Source organism: Carcharodon carcharias, chromosome 7 (genome assembly GCF_017639515.1).
Source record: "Carcharodon carcharias isolate sCarCar2 chromosome 7, sCarCar2.pri, whole genome shotgun sequence".
Lineage (NCBI taxonomy): Eukaryota > Metazoa > Chordata > Chondrichthyes > Lamniformes > Lamnidae > Carcharodon > Carcharodon carcharias.
Window position 1 is genome coordinate 147,082,905 of NC_054473.1, and position 20,127 is coordinate 147,103,031.

Sequence of the window (20,127 nt, forward strand, 5' to 3'; positions counted from 1 at the left end):
ATCTAATCTGATTGAGATTTGTCCTGGCTTTTCTCAGGTTTTCATTTAGCTTTTGTGATGTGAAATTTGTTGATGTTGCATCATAATCCTGTTAGTTTAAGATTTAGGAAACCGTTGTGTCAATCAACATAGTTTTTAAACTTGAGAAAGTCTGGCAATTCTTTTACAAGAAAAACACAAATGGCTCTTTGTATGCAATATTAAGCAAGCTCTTCATGTTGGCTTTTCTGTTCATTAAACAGAGTTGTGAAATTTAGGGGACGTGTAAATTACAACGCTAATATAACTAATATTAAACAGAATGAAGAACTACACAATCATGGTTCTCCCTTACTGCTGAGTCTAAAAATTACCTGTACAGGAAATTGCTTTACAAGTGAATGAAATGTATTTCTTGAAAGACTGAGTAAATATTTTATTGTAACTACCTTTTGTCTTAGTTTCACAGTGATCCACTTTTAGCAATAAATGCCTGCTTTGAAGGAGATGTTGTTGTTATCTGTCCTGGCCATTATTTTGTGAATGGCTACTTCAGCATTGCTGATTCCATTCAAGTAGAAGGTAAGGGCTGGAAGAATGATGTGTACATGTCGCATCTTTACACAGGTTTTCTTTTCTGTAACTGGGGAAGGGTGATATGTCAACGCAAGCACCATTTACCAACTCTTATAAAAGTTGTACTCCGATTTTTTTAATATTGGGCATAGATCTTTTTAATGTATTTTAGTTTTAATTTAATGGTACCTATTTATAATCAACTTCATAAATTATGTCTTTCTTGCTTGTCTAATACAAATTCAGGTCACAATAGACTAGCGGTCTGAAGATTTGCATTTTTAATAGTGCATTATCAAATCTTTTGGCAGCCTTCTCAAAGCGATCCAAATGAATTACTAAGACATTTTTTAGCTGGTTTCATTCAACAACCACAGTCAAATATGAGTAATATTGAGGGGGTGGGGGTTAGAGATTAAGGTAGTGACAAAAGCTGGAAGAAACAGCAATGGACAGGGCGATCAAAGTGCTTGGATCCAAGTGGTAGCCAACATGCATGTGATTGCATAACTTGTTCAGTTGTGATTGTTTTATTTAACATTATCAAGCCACAAGGAAAAGGTGAAGCATAAATCCTTTTGGAGCAAAGAACAAAACTTTGGGAAGAGAAAAGATGGGTTTCTGTCTAATTTCAGTTGTGACAGCGCTTGAACTAACAAATAGGAATGTTGCGGGTGGGACAACTGAAGAGAGAGAGTTAAAGACAGTTCTGATATTGATATATTAAGAAGTTTAGGGATCTTGTTATGGTCGATGTAGTTGGTAAAGCTGAGTTAGTTAAAAATCCCAGAGGGAAACTTTAAACAATTGTCATAACCTATAATTTTAAGTGTTATGTTTGAGATAAATTCAGGAATCAGGCCACCAGTTTTCGAGGTTTTACATTAAACTAAATTAAACATTTTATTAATTTACACAGGTTAAAATATATATACACATGGTTTCAAATTACTACTATCATAACTTTTAACAAATTCCCAAACTAATCTCCATTAAGGCAACAGCAACCCATAGACTTAACCAAACACCAGGCAGAGCATTTTCACCTTATGAATTCAAAATGAGGTTCTTTTCACTTTGGTTCCTGTGGAGACAGCTGGAGGCTTACAGCTGCCTTTTGAACTCACATTGCCTCTGCCCTGTACAGCCGAAAACTGCTCAAGTTATACCTACCACCTCTCATTGAATGTAAATTCTCATTGTATCACCACCCTCTTCTAACAATAAAACCCCTTTCATAGTACCAATTTTTTTAGTAATATGTTTCTTGGTGTCTGCTAGATAGGTGTCCGTTTTCACCCCACTTCTTGAATGCTCTATTCAAAAAATGCAAATGCATGCTATCTCTCTTACATATCAAAGCTAGTATACATCAAAGCACCCAGACTGGCTGGCTTTAATCCAATTAAGACACACCCACAGACTAAACCTCTATTTTAAAAGAAAAATAGTTTCCAATAATACATACATTAATAGCTTCATGACAGATCTGCAGGAGGCCCTACTCTGATACTTAATATTCATTCTGCTTCACATGCAGCCACATTCTTATCAAACTTATTAAGGATTGATCATTGATATTTAATAGAGGACATTCATATATTTTTAAAGAATTTTAGTCTCAAACATAAATATGGGGAAGTTATTTTAAACTTGGATAGAACATTGATTGGAGTACACAGGGAGTACTGTGATCAGCTCTGGTCTCTATTATTAAAAAATATCTAGAGGCACTGGAGAAGCTGCAAATAAGATTACCAAGGTTGATACCAGAGCTTATCAGGAAAGGCTGAACAGACTTGGGGCTCTTGTCTCTAGAAAAATAAAAATTAATGGGTGAGCTGATAGAAGTCTCTTAAGTTATAAGAGGATTGATAAGGTAGATGTAGAGATGCTTCCACTGCCAGAGAAGACCAGAGCTAGGCACCATAAGTTCAAAGTGGTGATTGCGAACAAAGTTTGTGATGGGTACCAAAGACAATGATTCCTGTCTTCCCATTATTTAACTGGAGGAACATTTCTGTTCGATTTAGAGAAAGAGAAGGGGTTCAGAAAGATAACGGTGGGGTTGAGTTGTCTGTTGTCAGTGTGCATGTGGAAACTGATTGTGCTTTCGGATTATGTTGCTGAGAGGCAGTATGTAAATGAGAAATATGAATGGACCAAGGATAGATCCTTAAACAGTTAACTAGGAAATTGGAGTGAAGTGGCAGAGGCAGCTGGTCTCAGTCTTAGTGACAAAGAAGTCTATGGATTCCAGCATTTGGTATAGGAGATGAGGATTTTGGAGACAGGAGGGGGTCTTAAGAAGATAGTTTGGATCAGAGAAAAGAGTCTTTGAGAAATAGTGTGACCTGGAGACATTTTGTGCTTCCAACAACGTGTTGCTACATACATTTTCTGGTGTTTTTTTAGCATTTTAGGAACTGTTAATATTCTACAAATCTGTTGTGGCTTGTTTTCCACAAAATCATGAAAAATGTTCTTTCTTTATGCCTAGGTTATGGGCCTCTTGATGATGTTGTGCTGGAAAAGGAAGGTAAAGGAGATGCATTTGTTGTTTGCACAGCCAGTTGTGTAAAAATATCCAACCTGAAATTTATTCAGCATGATGCTACAGAGGGTATTCTATGTAAGTACAGTATAATTGTCAACTGTAAAGGGTAGAGGAACCTGGAAGAATGAAATGCTTTAAAATACATTTCTAATTCTTATATTTTTAAATTCAAATGAATTATTATTAAAAACCCCTTCCATACCTCAATTCTGCTCAGTTATGCTCCCCTTATTACTAGTACTTGTATTTGAGCTTTAGTATAGATGCATCAGTTACTCATGTCTTTAATACCTGGACACACACATGTCAGAGGACATGTCTTTCTTTTAAGCACAAACTCATCTAAATGTGATTTCGTTATACATTAGCACTCATTTGTATAGTTTTGGGGTGGACAGACAGTGTTATTAGGGGTCACCATTGTTGATCTTCCCTGTCCACATATTGGATGTGAACTTCCTTGGAGTGGCAATCAGGTGGGATTGCCACTCCATGTCCAGTTTCTTACCTTAATTTTTTTTGGATTCTATCTCACCCGATTCAGGGCGGGAAAGATCCAGGCAGTGCAGCGCGTTCCCGGTGCCTAGGTCGAAGTGCAATTTTTGCACCACTAGCTGCCGTAAAGCAGGTCAGCTTAAAGGTCCATTGAAATGTAAAGGCCCTTGACAGGCCAGGGAGAAGATAAGTGCCTTAAGAATGTGGATAGGATTTGGGGGTGTGGTTGGAGGTTTCGGGGGGGTGTTTCAGGCCTTGGCTCGGTCTGGGGGTTGTTGGGGGTTGGATATCAAGTTGGGTCGGGCCCAGGGGTTGGGAGGGTTAGAAGGGGAGGATGTCAGGTCTCTGGGGTGGCCTCAGGGTCGGGTTGGGCCTGTGGGGTTTGTCAGGCCTCGGGTCAGGCTGGGCCAGTCCTGGGTAAGAGTGGCGGGTGAGAATCAGGCCCATCAGGTGGGGGGAATCCGGTAGGGGGTGTAGTTGGGAGGAATGTGGAGGGGGGGAAACCCCTGTGGAGGTGGGAGTGGGAAGTGGGGTAGTCCCATGGGTGGGGTAGTTGGGGGATGGAGGGAAGATCCCTGGGGTGGGGCGGGGGGGTCAGGAGTTTGGAGGAACCCCTTTGGGGGGTTGGGGACAGTCCCCTGAGGGGTCGGCCTGGGTCTGTACGATAGTTACCCAGAAGCTAGAAGTCCTAACTTTCTGGGTAACCCAGTTGAAACAATCCGAGGTTTAAGATTTAACAGCATTTTTGGATAATTCCCAGTGCAGGGCAGTTGCCCAGGGGAAGCTTGCACTTGTGGGCAATTGCTGTGCCTACCTTACCTGAGAACTTCTGAAGGAGATTCCCCAGCACATCTTTGGGGTACCCCCCCCCCCTCCAAACGTATGATGCTGCGGAGCTCGGAACTTACAGCCAATCTTTCCTAATGTCAGGAGTGCATGGCAGCGCCTCTACCAATCAGCACTCTCTTCACATACAGTATAAATTGTTGTTTTCCAGTTATATTGGTATTCTTGAGGAGTGTCCTGAATGAATGCAAGGCAAAAAGCTCCAACATGTCTCTTTTTTTTTTCAGCAATACTCAAGTTCCGTGAGAACAGATGATTATTTGACTGTTAGCTTTTCAACTCAATTAATCACATAAGAAATGGGAGCAGAAGTGGACCATATGGCCCATCAAAACCTGCTCTGCCATTTAATACAATCATGACTCATGATCTACCTCAACTCTACTTTCCTGCTTGATCCCCACATCCCTTGATCAAAATCTCTTTATTTCAGCCTTGGATATTTTCAATGATGGGATATCCATAATCTTCGGGGGTAGACAATTCCAAAGATTCATAACTGAGTGAAGAGACTTCTCATCTCAGTCCTAAATGATTGTCGGCTTATTTTGAGACTATGTCCCCATGTTCTAGACTTCCTAGCCAGTGTCAACCATTGTCTAGTCTGCCGAACCCCTTCAGAATTTTGCATGTTTCAATACGATCACCTCTCATTCTTCTTAACTCCAGAGAGCATAGACACAATTTACACAGTCTCTCATAGGACAACTCACTCATCCCAGGAATCAATCTAGTGAATCTTACTGTATTGTCTCCAAGGCAAGTACATCTTTCCTTAGATATGGAAACCAAAATTGCACATAATATTCCAGGTTTTGTTTCATTGTTAATTGCATATCAATTGTGTTTAGTTATATGCAGGTAAAGAGCATTATTTGGGGTTTTACTTGAGCCCATATGAAAGTACACTACTGAAACTTTGTGGATGACTTAGTAGATCTATGCATGTGACATTTCACTCTAAGTAAAGATAAGACTGAGTAAAGATTGGCTCCACTATAATCCTTCACCAACAGGCTTCCTGAAATCCAACACTCATCAAAGCCCTATATAATTGTAGCAAGACTCCTTACTATTGTACTCCAGCAATAAAATCCAACAAGCCATTGCCTATCTAATTGCTGTGCCAGCATGCTAACTGTGTTCCTTGCATGAGTACACCTGAGTCACTTTGAGCATACAGATTTAAAAGTTCTGTGCCTTCTAAAAATATTCTACTTTTCCATTATTGCCAAAAGTGAATAACCTCTTAAATCTCTACATTATAGTCATCTTGTTGCCCTTTGTGTCCGCTCACTTAACTTGTTTATATCTCTAAGCAGCCTCTTAGTGTCCACCTCACAGCTTAGAAGCCCATCTAACTTTATATTGTCCGCAAACTTAGATGCATTACTCTGTTCATCAAAGTCATTAATACAGTTTTTAAAAATTCATACATGGGATATGAGTGTCACTGGCAAGGCCTGAGCATTGACCTGAGAGGGCAGACATCTCAACTGAAAGATAGGATCTTCAACAGTGCAGCTGTCCCTCGGTACTGCACTGAATTGTTAACCAAGATTGAAAGCTCAAATCCTGGACTGGGGCTTGAACCCACAACTGCTAACTCCAGTGACAGTGCATCACATAAATTGATGCAGCACAAAACATTTTAATAAAATAAAAATGAGGTACACTGCAGCAACTCGCCAAGCCCCCTCGACAGCAGCTTCCAAGTTCATGATCTCTTTCGCCTAGAAGGACAATGGCAGCAGGAACGTGACCTCCTGCAAATTCCCATCCAAACTACACACCATCCTCACTTGCATCTATATCTCTGTTCCTTTGTTGCTGCTGGGTCAAAAACATGGAATTCCCTTCCTAACAGCATTGTGGGTGTACCTAAAACACATGGACTGCAGTGATTCAAGGCAGCAGCTCACCACCCTTTCTCAAGGGCAATTAGTGATGGGCACACAATGACAACAGTGGTGGAAGGAGTGAACTTTTAAGGTGATGGATGCGGGGGTCAGTCAAAGGATGGTGAAGAGGAATGAAGGTTCCTCCAACAATAACTTGTATTTATGCAGCAGTTAATGGAATAAAACATCCCAAGTTGCTTCAAAGCTTTGCACCAAGGCACGTATTGGTTCAAGCATTAAATCCATATTCAAAGAGCTAAGTTTTGAGCATCATGTTAAGGGAAGAGGGAATTCTACGCAAAGAATTTAATGGCCAATTAAGTAAAACTCTTATACTAAGCCAATACAAAGCCAATGTTATGCTTGGCCGAAATAGCCAAGTGGTTATGGTACTGGGTTTGTAACCCCAAGATCAAGAGTTCAAATCTCACAATGGCAAACTATGAAACAATGTAACTTCATCAGAAATAACAGATGGAAACGGGTTTGTACTCGAAAGAGTTACAAAGCCAATGTTCCAAATTTTCTGTTACAGTTGGAAAGAAGAATTTTATGTGATGGGGTTTGTATACAACTGCTTCTTTTATTTGAGCGACTTGCTATGCATAATCCAGAGATTCACAGCAATACTGGGATGAGATGTATTGGGCTGAAAAGATCTTGGAGAAAATGAGCAAGTTAGTTTGTAACCACCAAGAAGTAGTTTAGTTTTGAGCAGTCTGAGAAAAGAAGAAATAAACTGTTACAAATTTGTTTGTTTGCAGTTTAAATAAATTTGTTTAATGAGTTTAAACTTAATATAAAGACTTGAAAAAGTGATATTCGATCAAGAAAAATAAAACCTAAGAATGTAAAGGGCAAGTCCGGTAGCTAAAAGCAATTAACAAATCAGTCTGCCTGCTGCTGTTCCAGGAAGAGCAAAAATGTACAAAAGTAAAGTGCTGCAATGCTGAAGCTCCAGAACAAAAACAAATTGCTGGAAACACTCAACAGGTCCAGTAACACCTGTGGAGAGAGATGCAGTCAGTGCCCCAATTCAGTGACCTATCAGAACTACTTGAGAACAGTTTTGACAGAGGGTAATCAACTTGGGATGTTGACTCTTGTTTCTCTCTCCACGGATGCTACTGCACCTGATGAAAATTGCTAGCATTTTCTGTTTTTGTTTAGCAACAGTGTACCTTGATCTCAGGACTAGAATGCAGATTCTTGGAGGTGTTGGCAGATAGGACTTAGCCAGGACAGCTGCATACTGAAATAAGTCAGAGTAACAAAGTATATCTTGGGGAGGAAATGAGGGGGGGAAAAGACAATCAGATATTATAACTGGGGCAGATTGGGGGAAAGAGAAACAGGAGTAAGAAAGATGGGATCAGAGAGGGTTTATTAGACAAGGAACCATGAAGAATAGAGGTGGGCATGAGAAAACTCGATCCAGATTTAAATAAGTGGCAAGTAACAGCACATCAAAAGCTAGATTTGGCTAAGTTTTAGACTTCCATGGTTTGCTTGTAGTTACAGTGAGAGTAGTTGCAAGTGTGCTTTTTGAGAAACTTACGGCTGTTACTCACCTTTTGTTTTTCTGTTTCTTGAACTTTGAACAGTTGATCATCATGGGTTAGGACTTTGGTTTCCTCAGCATTTCTGTACACAACCTGTCTTTGCCCTGACTGCCTAGTCTGTGGTGGACATGAAATGGTCTTAGTTTTGCAAAAATGGATAATATGATAGATTGATTTTAGCTTTTGTATTACATTGTTATAAACAACCATTAGGCAACTCCAGCTTGAGTGAGGGTATGGGGCACTTGAAGGGACCGAATGTATTAAATTTGTTGACAACACCAAGATGGGTAGGAAAGTAAGTTGTTGAGAAGAGGTAGAGAGTCTCAAAGGGATGCAGACAGGTTAAGCGAGTAGGCAAAAATTTGGCAGATGGAATATAACATGAGTAAATATGAACTTGTCCATTTTGGCAGGAAGAATAGAAAAGCAGTATACTATTTAAATGGTCAGACCACATCTGGGGTTCTGCGTACAGTTTTGTTCTCATTTTAAAAAAGATATACTTTCTTTAGAAACAGTTCAGAGAAGGTTCACTTGACGCATTCCTGGGATGAAGGGCTTATCTTATGAAAAAAGATTGGACAGGTTAAGCCTATACCCATTGGTGTTTAGAAGAATGAGAGATGATCTTAATGAAACATTTAAGATCTTGAGGGGACTGGATAGGGTGAATACCAAGAGGATGTTTCCCCTTGTGGAGGAAACTAGAGCTCATTGACGTAGTTCAAGAATAAGAGGTTCCCTTTTAAACAGAGATGAGGAGAAATTTTTTCTAAGGGTCATTAGAGTGTGGAATTCTCTTCCCCAGAAGGTAGTGGAGGCTGGGTCTTTAAATTTATTCAAGGCTGAGTTAAATAGATTTTTGTTAGACAAGGAAGTTTAGAGTTATGGGGTTAGACAGGAAAGTAGAGCTGAGACCACGGTGGAGCAGGCTCAAAGGGCTGACTTGCCGCTTCCTGCTCCTGAGTCCTACGTTCCTATTTCTTAAAAGGCATCTACTGGTATTGTTGAAATACCATATTAAATTATGAAACCTAGATATAAATTGTGAACTCAGGTAATTAAATCTATAATTGAGAAATAACTTGATTTGTATAGCAGCTTGCATGACCTCAACGTTTCACAGTCAATTAGTAATTTAAATTTAGTCACTGCTGTGATATACAAAGAACAAAGAAAAGTACAGTACAGGAACAGGTCCTGCGGCACTCCAAGCCTGTGCTGATTATATTGCCCGTCAACTAAAACATTGTGCACTTCCGGGGTCCATATCCCTCTATTCCCATCCTATTCATGTATTTGTCAAGCTGCCTCTTAAACACCACTGTCGTAACTGCTTCCACCACTTCCTCTTGCAACTAATTTCAGACACTCACTACCCTCTGCCTAAAAAAACTTGCCCTACACATCACCTTTATAGTTTTCTCCTCTCAACTTAAATCTATGTTCCCTAGTAATTGATTCTTTCACCCTGGGAAAAAGCTTCTGACTCTGTCCATGCCACTCATAATTTTGTAAACTTCTATCAAGTCGCCCGTCAATCTCTGTCACTCTAGTGAGAACAATCCGAGTTTCTCCAACCTCTCCTCATAGCTAATAACCTCCATCCTGGTAAACCTCCTCTGCACCCTCTCCAACGCCTCCATATCCTTCTGTTAATGTGGTGACCAGAATTACATGCAATATTCCAAGTGTGGCCTAACCAAGGTTCTATACAGCTGCAGCATGACTTCCCAGCTTTTATACTCAATTACCCCTGCCAATGAAGGCAAGCATGCCATATGCCTTCCTGACTACCTCATCCACTTGCGTTGCCACTTTCAGTGACCTGTAGACCTGTACACCCTGATCCTTCTGCCCGTCGATGCACTTAAGGGTTCTGCCATTTACTGTGTAATTCCTGCCTGTGTTAGACCTTCCAAAATGCATTACCTCGCATTTGTCCGGATTAAACTCCATCTGCCATTTCTCTGCCCAAGTCTCCAACCGATCTATATCCCGTTGTATCCTTTGACAATCCTCTTCACTATCTGCAACTCTTTCAACCTTGGTGCCTTCTGCAAACTTACTAATTAGCCCAGTTACATTTTCCTCCAAATCATTTATGTATAACACAAACAGCAAAGGTCCCAGCACTGATCCCTGTGGAACTCCACTAGTCACAGCTCTCCATTCAGAAAAGCACCCTTCCACAGCTACCCTCTGTCTTCTATGACCAAGCCAATTCTGTATCCATCCTGCCAGCTCACCTCTGATCCTGTGTGACTTTACCTTCTGTACCAGTCTGCCATGAGGGACCTTGTCAAAGGCCTTACGGAAATCCATGTGGATAACATCCACTGCCCTTCTATCGTCGATCATCTTGTCACTTCCTTGAAAAACTCGATCAAGTTAGTGAGACACGACCTCCCCTTCACAAAACCATGCTGCCTCTCACTAATACGCCCATTTGCTTCCAAATGGTAATAAATCCTGTCACGAAGAATCTTCTCTAATAATTTCCCTACCACTGACATAAGGCTCACTGGCCTGTAATTTCCTGGATTATCTCTGCCATTCTTCTTAAACAATGGAACAACATTGGCCATTCTCCAGTCCTCTGGGACCTCACCCGTAGCCAGTGAGGATACAAAGATTTCTGTCAAGGCCCCAGCAATCTCCTCCCTTGTCTCCCTCAGTACTCTGGAGTAGATCCCATCTGGTCCTGGGGACTTATCCACCTTAATATTCTTAAAGACGCCTAACACCTCTTTTTTGATCTCAACATGATCCAAGCTATCTACATACTCTTCCCTAGACAAATCGACCACTAAGTACTTCTCTTTGGTGAATACTGATGAGAAGTATTCATTCAGTATCTCTCCCATTTCTTCTGGCTCCATACACAGATTCCAACCTCTGTCCCTGAGTGGGCCCACCCTTTCCCTGGCTACCCTCTTGCCCTTTACATATGTATAAAAGGCCTTGGGATTTTCCTTAATCCTGGTTGCCAGTGACTTTTCATGACCCCTTTTAGCCCTCCTGACTCCTTGCTGAAGTTTCTTCCTACTTTCTTTGTATTCTCCACGGGCTTCTTCAGTTCCCAGCCTTCTAGCCCTTAAAAGTGCTTCCCTTTTCTTTTTGACTAATCTCGCAATATCCTTCGTTATCCATGGTTCCTGAAACTTGCCATGCTTATCCTTCATCCTAGCAGGAACATGCCAGTCCTGAATTCTTATCAGCTGACATTTGAAAGCCCCGCACATGTCAGTTGTTGATTTGCCCTCAAACATTTGCCTCCAGTCTAGATTCCTTTGTTCCCGCCTAATATTGTTATAATTAGCCTTCCCCCAATTAAGCACTTTAACCTGAGGACTCCTGTTTTCCTTATCCATCAGTACCTTGAAACTTACTGAATTATGGTCACTTTTCCTGAAATGATCTTCTACTGAAACTTCGACCACCTGGCTGGGTTCATACCCTAATACCAGGTCCAGTATTGCCCCTTCCCTAGTTGGGCTATCTACATATTGTCTCAGGAAGCCCTCCTGGATGCACCTTACAAATTCCGCACCATCCAAACCTCTAGCACTAAATGATTCCCAGTCAATATAGGGAAAGTTAAAATCACCCGCCACAACAGCCCTATTGCTCATACATCTTTCCAAAATCTGCCTACATAACTGTTCCTCGATCTCCCACCGGCAATTGGGAGGCCTATAGTAAACCCCCAACACTGTGACTGCACCCTTCCTATTCCGGAGCTCTAACCATATTGCCTCACTGCATGAGCCCAACGAGGTGTCCTGTCATACAGCTGTGATATTCCCCATAACCAGCAGTGCAACTCCCCCACCTCTTCTACATCCCTCTCTATCCTTCCTGAAACATCTAAATCTTGGAACGTTTATCTCCCAATCCTGTCCATCCTTCAACCAAGTCTCTGTAATAGCAATAACATCATAGTCCTAAGTACTAATCCAAGCTCTAAGCTTATCTGCCTTGCCTGTTATACTTCTCACATTGAAACAAATGCATTTCAGACCCCCCCAGTCCCAAGGTGTTCAGTAATTTCTCCCTGCCTGCCCTTCCTCTTAGTCCTACTTGCCATATTCACTGGTTCCCAGTCCTTTATTTCACCTGCTAACCTATTGCTCTGGTTCCCACCCCCCTGCCATACTAGTTTAAATCCTCCCGAGTGACACTAGCAAACCTCGCAGCCAGGATATTGGTGCCCCTCCAGTTTAGAAGCAACCCGTCCTTCTTGTACAGGTCCCACCTGCCCTGGAAGAGATCCCAATGATTCAGATATCGGAAACCCTCCCTCCTACATCATCTGTTCAGCCACATGTTCAGCTGCACTATCTTCCTATTTCTAGCCTCACTGGCATGTGGCACAGGGAGTAATCCTGAGATTACAACCCTAGAGGTCCTGTTTTTTAACTTTCTGCCTAACTCCCTGAACTCCCGCTGCAGGAACTCGTCATTCTTCCTGCCTATGTCGTTCGTACCAATGTGTACCACGACCTCTGGCTGTTCTCCCTCCCCCTTCAGAATGTCCCGTACCTGATCAGAGACATCCTGGACCCTGGCACCAGGAAGGCAACATACCATCCTGGTGTCTCTTTCACGACCACAGAAGCGCCTGTCTGAGCCCCTGACTATAGAATCCCCTATGACAATTGCTCTTCTGTGCTTTGACGCCCCCCCCCCCCTGCTGAACAACAGAGACAGCCGTGGTGCCACTGCTCTGGCTACTGCTGTTGTTTTCCCCTGATAGGCCAACCCCCCAACAGTATCAAAAATAGTATACCTGTTAAAGAGGAGGACAGCCACAGGGGATTTCTGCACTGACAGCCTGCCCCTTCTAGTGGTCATGCATCTATCTGTCTGTACCTTGGGTGTGACCATGTCTGTAAAACTCCTGTCAATGACGCTTTCCGCCACCTGAATGCTCCTAAGTGCATCCAACTGTGCTCCAACCGATCCAAGTGGTCTGTGAGGAGCTACAATTGGGTGCACTTCCTGCAGATGTAGTTGTCCGGGACACCTGAAGCAACACAGATTGCCCACATCCTACAGGTGAAGCACTTCACCCCAGCAACTGCCATTTCTAGAACTATCTAATAAATTATATAGCAGAGCATGGCAGCCAATTTGAACACAACAAATAGCAAGGAAATAAATGGCCAGATAATCTGTTTTTGTGATGGTGGAGGGATAAATATTGGCCAGAGCACTGGGAGAATTCACCTTCTCTTAGAGTAATACCTTAAAGCTACCTGAGAGGGCAGACATCTTGTTCAAAAGTTCTCCCTCAGTACTGCACTGAAGTGTAGCTGAGATTGTATGTTCAAATCCTAGACTGAGGTTTGAACCCAAAAACTTCTGAAACCAGTGACAGTGCTGTCACATAAATTGATACAGCACAAAACATGTCAATTATAAAAAAAGTGTTAATTATGTGAAAAGTTAGAGTACTGACTTGAGTATAAAATTAGACACAGCAGGCTTCCAACTCTGTGTTAAGCATTACCTGGTGTGGCTCAGGAACCTCACTCTGGTATGGCAGTCTCTGGCACATTTGCTGCATAAGAAGGCAGTGCACTGAGAAGGTGTACAGTTTGCTGGCCTATTTTCTCTGGGCCCTCCTTGAGGCTAGTCAAGAGTTTTGTTTCTGCTTGCCTCCTCCAATGCCCTTCCAAACAGTCTGCTTCCAGAGGTCACAGCTGTCAGCTACTCCCAGTTGGCATTGCCAGTTTTTGCCATCTTCACATCTCGCTGGCAGACATCTTTTCAGCAGAAGTATGAATGCCCAGTAGATTGTGACACAGTGGCCAGTTCAATGAACAGAAGGTCTTTGGATATATAGCCGTCATCTATCCGATGAAGTGGCTGATCCACCATAGCCATTATTGACTTAGCAATGAGTGTATGCTTATAGATTTAGCATGCTCCAGGTCCCCTGAATTGGTCCTGCCAAGAATACATCTGAGACAACAAAGATGGAGAACTGTTCAGCCTTTTCTCTCTGTCTAACTTATGTTGTCCAGGTCTCGCCACTGTAAGAGGAGTGTGCCAAGGATGCTGACTTGATAAACTCAGCTTGATGTTCTCAGTTAGTTTGCTGTTTTTCCACATGCGCTTCTCAGCTGGGATGTAACAGCTGCAGCTTTTGTGATGCGTGTTGGGATTCCAGCATCAATGACAGATTGGTGGTGATTGTGGATATGTGAAGCTATCAACAACCTCCAGAGTCTCATTGTCAATGCTGATAGATGGTGGTATGGTAACATGCTAGACCATGACATTTGTCTTCCTGATGCTGATGTTCAAACCAAACCCTTTACCAAAATCTCTCGAGCAAGTCTGTGCATTTGCTGCTAAAGGTGTTCCTTGGAATGGAAAGCTGGTGCGGCATCAGCATAGGGAAACTCTTTGAGAACTTGGCCAGGTTTGTCTTGGATGTCAAGCGAGTAAGGCTGAACAGCTTTCCCTCAGCTCTGGTATGTAAGCAGACACCCTCTGGATCATGTGAAGGGTGTTAAAAGATGTTTAAAAGGTGTTTAAACTTAGCAGCAAAGAGAACATGCCAAAGAGAGTCAGTGCCAGAACACAACTCTGTTTGACCCCACTGCGGATCTCAAAGGGTCCGATGTTGCCCTGTCATAGCTGACCTTTTCCATGACAACATGATGGATGAACTCACATGGAGCAGCTTTGGAGGGCAGCCAATTTTCTACAGCGGCTTAAATAGACTGCCTCTGTTCACATGGTCGAATGCCTTGATGAAATCATTGAAAGCAATATATCGTGGATCCGTTGTTCACAGAATTTTTCTTACAGCTGCTGGATAGAGAGGATCATGTCGATTGCAGACCTTCCAGTTCTGAAACCACATTGGGAGTCAGGGCAGGTGCGTTCAGCCAGGATCTGCAGTATGACAAGGACAACATGGGCAAATATGTTTCTCACGATACTCAACAGGGAAATGCCTTGTGTGTTGAGAATGTTCAGAGAGTCATGTCTGGTGATGATCTGATTGAGCTGATGTCAATGCCCTGATCCTGTATGTTTCCAGGATACCTTGTGGCATGGTTTGTCCTGAAAGAAGGTATTAGTTGCACAAAGCTTGTGTTGGCAGCACAGCTCAAGTTGTGTCTGTCCTTTCTCATTTATCTTTCCCAGGCCATGATGCTCAAGGAAGGAGGGCCATGCCTCATGGTCCACGTCCACTCTTGTGTTGTAAGTAAAGATGTTCTGACTTGGGGATTCTGCTGATGGCAGTGTCAAGCTCCTCTTAGAACTAGTCTTTTGCCTCTGTGGTGGAATGCATCGTCGGAACATAGATACTCATGAGGTTAACTGACCCTGTTTGATTTGAGAGGCCGATAGAGAAAACACATTGTGAGCTATTGTGGGAGGTTCTATCATCGAGAGTAGCAAGCTCTTCACAGCGAAGCCTATCCCTTGGTTTCACGTTTCCTCTGAACTCTTCACCTGTCAGATGGACATATATTGTTTTTCTTTGTGATCCACTCTTGGCAAGTCTTTGTCTCTTGTCGGGAAGCTATGCTAATGTTTAGCCTATTGAATTCCATGTCAATCTCAGCTGTCTTGTGCGAATTATCAACCAACTGCAAGCCATCTATCAATCCTTTGCACATGGTCCTGATGCTTTAGCTTCGCATTCGAAGAGTTAGCATCTTCTTTCTTTTTGTTGGTTTAATTTGCAGTGGACTCCATCCACTAGTTGAGTAGAGACTCTAAACTCCAAGCACCCATTGAAGCAGATGGGCAGAGGCAGGGGTGGCAGGTCAGCACTTTGCTAGTCAGGGGCAGCCTGACTTTCGGTGGATGGTGACTGACCAGTAGGACAAGATGGCTTCTCCCACCGCAGAGGTGGCCTGTAGCACCAGTCTCTACGCCAGTTGTGTTGGGCTTATCATTCATAACTGATGCCTCCTGTGGTTTTTTTAATACTCTGTAGTCGGTGTTCTGTCCAGGACGCAAGCCTAGGCAAAATTTATGGCCACCCTGGGCTACCCAAACATCAGGGTCCCCTTCCTGACCTCCCCGATTGAATCTTAAGGAATGTAAAGCACTACGTTTGGCACCGGTTTGGTTGTCTGAGTTGCCGGAAGCCGACATATGTAGACATTAGTCTGCCTTTGGGTTCCACTCCTGATTTTTTTGTCAGGGTTTGCTCCTTTAGCCTTCAGCTTTCCCGAGATATCCACAAGGCCGTGGAAATATTCATTCATGGCTGGGGTTTGGTTCATGAGTGCCAAGGTGTGGCCACATGTCGATGGATCTGCAAACTACATGTTTAAGGGCCAAACCTCCTCAGAGTTCCTCTGAATCTTTAACCTAGAGCCGCATGGAATCTAGTTTCCATGTGTCGCCACGAGGCACGGGTGAAAACTTGTTGATGGAGAGGCTGTGTACTGAGAGGGAGAGACTTGCACAATTGGCGCTCTTTTTCGCAACGCTAGCCAGCAGTGTTGGCTTAAAATGAGAAACAAACTTGCACAAAACATCGGGAAGCAGGCTAACTCTCTTCACCACACATGAGATGCATCACATTGACCTGTTGAACACAAATTAGACAATATACTGATATTAAGTGTGCTATGATGAAAAAATGACCAATTTGTGATTATACATGTTAAGTGATTTAATCTGGGCAATGTGCTTAAATTGGGACTGAGCTTAAAGATCAGGAATTCCGTATACAGGATTTAATGCATTTTAGGTTCTGCAGTTGAATCATTAAAAGTTTACTATCAGAATTTTCCTATATGCTCTTGGGCTAATCACTGGCTGCTTTACAGATTGTTCATGATGTTTTAGGAAAATGACCATTTATGTGCCTTTCACATACAGGACTTGTTATCTTCAAATTAACTGTTTAAGTCTTCCCGTGCATGGAATTTTCCCAGCCTGCCCATGGCGGGCAGGATGGAGAATCCAACGGCAGGCAAAAAGTTGGAAATTTGCCGGCGTAAAAACAGCTTGCAATTCACTCAGTGGTGGATTTATGGTGGGTCGGTTATCCTGCCGACTAGTGGCATGAATGTCATTTGCATTCATTAACATGTCATGAATGCTCATTAAAACAGCTGCTCGCCGGAACCTTGTCAAGCTTTCCAATCTTGTGTCACGTGAGCAGGAAATTACATCTGCCTCAGACCCGTTTGAAAAGTGGTTGCATACACGAGTTGGACCTCAGTTTGCTGGTAACTTCGAGGCGAGTGGAACATGCACAGCCTACAAGCCATTGTGCTGCGCTGGTCTTGTTGCAATGAACATGACACTGTTGGGGCTGTAGGGTTGGTTCACTCCTGTTCCTTGCTTACATTGTTCTGAAGACTACCACTGTGCTGTGGTGTTGCAGGCCTCCACTTTTACAAACACTTCAACTGGGGGTGGGCCATGAGGCAAGGGTGGGGTTGATGAAACACGAAAGGGGCAATGGGGAGGGATGGCTGTGGAATGGCAGGCGGGGGAAGGGCGAACATGAGGGGGCCTTTCTGGGGTCGCCCCCTCACCTCTTGTTGCTGCAGGAGTGAACAGAAGTCTGCTTAGAAAGAAAGGAGGAAGACATCCTTGCAACGAAAGCCACTGAAAGCTAGTGCTTCATTAACACTTAAAGGACTACAGGAAACTCTGTGGCTTCACATCACAGTCGCTGCATCTCAGGAGTAACACATAGGAATGTAGAATTTGGGAATGCAGGCAATAATAAAGGAGGCACAACTGTATCACATATGGCGTACCATCAGTGAAGGCCTGTCACATGTTCACCAGATTTGACAATCCTAACGGGCCAAAAGGTATCCACTCATTGCCCATGAGCAACTGGTCATTAATATGCCACATCAGATATCGGAGCACAGAGTTAGGTTGGGTCACTCATCCCAGTTAAACTTTAGTATCCCACGCAGGGCTCAAGATGTTACCTATCTGAGATTCCATTTTGGTCACCTCAATGTCTGTGCAAGTGTCTCAGGGACAAGACAGAATCAGCCACCATGCAAGTAGGTCAGGAAAAACAATGGACCCTTACAGTTTCCAAACGTGTAATCTTCTGAGCTTCACTTTCTTGCCCCTTGAATCATTAATGTCTTCAATGTTTCCTTTCAGAGCAAAGGTAAAATCACATATGGATCCAGGGCTCAATGCTGCCTTTGTCAGGGTCCTAATGCAATGGAGCAGGCAAAGGAGGAGAGGCGATTCTGTGTGCAGCTCCAGCAGGAGGGACATGCTCAAGCAGAGCCGAGCATAAACAGGAGGGTCTGGAGGAGAGACCCAGACAATGGGGGGGTGGGGTTGGGTGACTTGTCAGACCTAGGGTTTATTGCAGAAGAGTCTCCTGTTTACAAATGAGTGAGAGGCAATGCCATAAATATCTGTGCTTGTCCCGAGCTCTGGTACATCACATATGCCGCATTCTTCATGAAGACCTGATGCCACATGGAGTGGGAGGGTATCCCCTGCCAGTGACGGCAGCACTCAATTTCTTTGCTTCTTGTTCTTTCCAAGGATTAACAGGGACCTGTGCAGCAGCATCTCATGCAGCAATGTGTTGCACACTAAAGGAGGTCACAGGTGCCCTTTACAGGAAGGCCCATCATTATGTCAGGTTTCCTTGGATGATGTCTGGGGACTCTCACTGGTGGTGCAGGACTGGCTTGGGGACTTCAATCTGCCAGTGCGTAGAAAATAGAGTTTCAGCTAATGAGCATCAGCTAGATAAGACTGCATGTGACCCACTGTGAAAGTCAGGATTTGATGAAGTGATGGAGCTGTGATCCGTTTTAGGTTGGTGGGAGAGGCCAATCTCTCCTTCCCCACAGGATTCCTGTCCTCCCCAGCCAGCTCGGCTGCAGCCTCCTCAAACTCAATGAGGGCATTGATGTCAGCCGTCCTTCCGTTGATCTGCGCTCTCTTGTACCTGTTGTGCGCTGGCTTGGCCTGCGTGAAGAAGAAAGAAAGGCATATGATGGAGATGGGATGGAGAAGAGTTTGGGTGAGATGCATGTCCTTTGTGTGTGTGGTGAGCCTTTACCAGAAGGGCCAGAGGATGGAGTGTGAGCAATATGACAGATGGGATGGTGGTGATGTGAAAATCCCGGTGACTTGATACATGTCCCCCTATTGGTTGCATGAGCTCCCTGAAGAGAGTAGCCATTTGAGTGCATGATGCCATGATGAAAGCTTGACGTTGGAGGGAGTTGAAGGATGACTTATCCTGGCAGAATGGATGAGATCGTTCATCCTGTTCCTGCACTGGATGGAATTTTGGGTGCAGTTGCCAGCCACGCTTCGCAATGGTCTCCCAGGCCGGAGAGGTGAGGCTGCTGTGCTTCCTGCAGCCATCTTTGGGATAGAGCACTTGCCTGTGCGCCTGCACCCCTCTGATCAAGGCTGGATGGCCTGGTTGGTGAAGCAGGGTGCTGCCGCCTTCTTGAGGCTCTCGGCCGCCACCTTTTGGCTGCAAGACGTCTCTGGTGGGCTGGAGAGAGAGAGAGAAAGGTTGTGTTGGATTGGCGTTTAAATGAGGTGCCCAGACCGTCGAACCTGAAGGTGGGCAGACGAATCACCTCACCAGTTGATTCGGACCAATAGGCACTTTTGCATAATTAATGACCCTCCAAGCACAGAATCGGGCATGAGTTCTGGCCAGGGGGGTGGGTGCTGCTGAAACTGCCCGCCACTGCACTTAGTCTCATTAATAGAAAATTCCGCCATTGTTCTGAATGCCATTTTGTTTTAATTTTGAAATCTGCTTTCTTTGGCAGAAGGGTTGATGATTAGATACTTACTTTATATTGTGTAATGTCTTTTGATGGTTAGCAATTGAAATCAACTTGTCAAAATTCATTCGAATCAACTTAATTTACTGTTGCATAGATTTCAGGGTTTCCAATGCTTTAAGCTTGCTTCCTGATGACGTGCTGCACTGCTGAATGTATGTTTTGGCTAAGACATTTTGAGAATTAAGACCCCAGCTAAGGAAGTCAAATCCATTGACAGTTCAGGGTTAATTTTAAACAACACTTCCTGATCAAGTTCCCACCCATACCTGAAAGTTGACTTGATTGTTAGACATTTCTAAGTATTCAGACTTTACAGCAAATACAATCAAAGTAGAAGCTTTTTTCTCATTGGCTTTATGGGTTCTTATTGCTGACATGTAATTAAAATGTCTGTTTTCTTTAATCTG

General features: G+C 43.4%; 1 protein-coding gene across 3 annotated transcripts in view; it reads left to right on the plus strand.

Moving 5' to 3' along the window:
• Positions 1-20,127, plus strand: part of shcbp1 (SHC SH2-domain binding protein 1) — a 55,239-nt gene that overhangs the window by 19,368 nt on the left and 15,744 nt on the right. For all 3 annotated transcript variants that reach the window (XM_041192758.1, XM_041192759.1, XM_041192760.1), the window contains 2 exons: positions 441-561; positions 3,056-3,187. In XM_041192758.1, the coding sequence (XP_041048692.1) occupies positions 441-561; positions 3,056-3,187 (253 nt within the window). The remainder of the gene's footprint in view (positions 1-440; positions 562-3,055; positions 3,188-20,127) is intronic.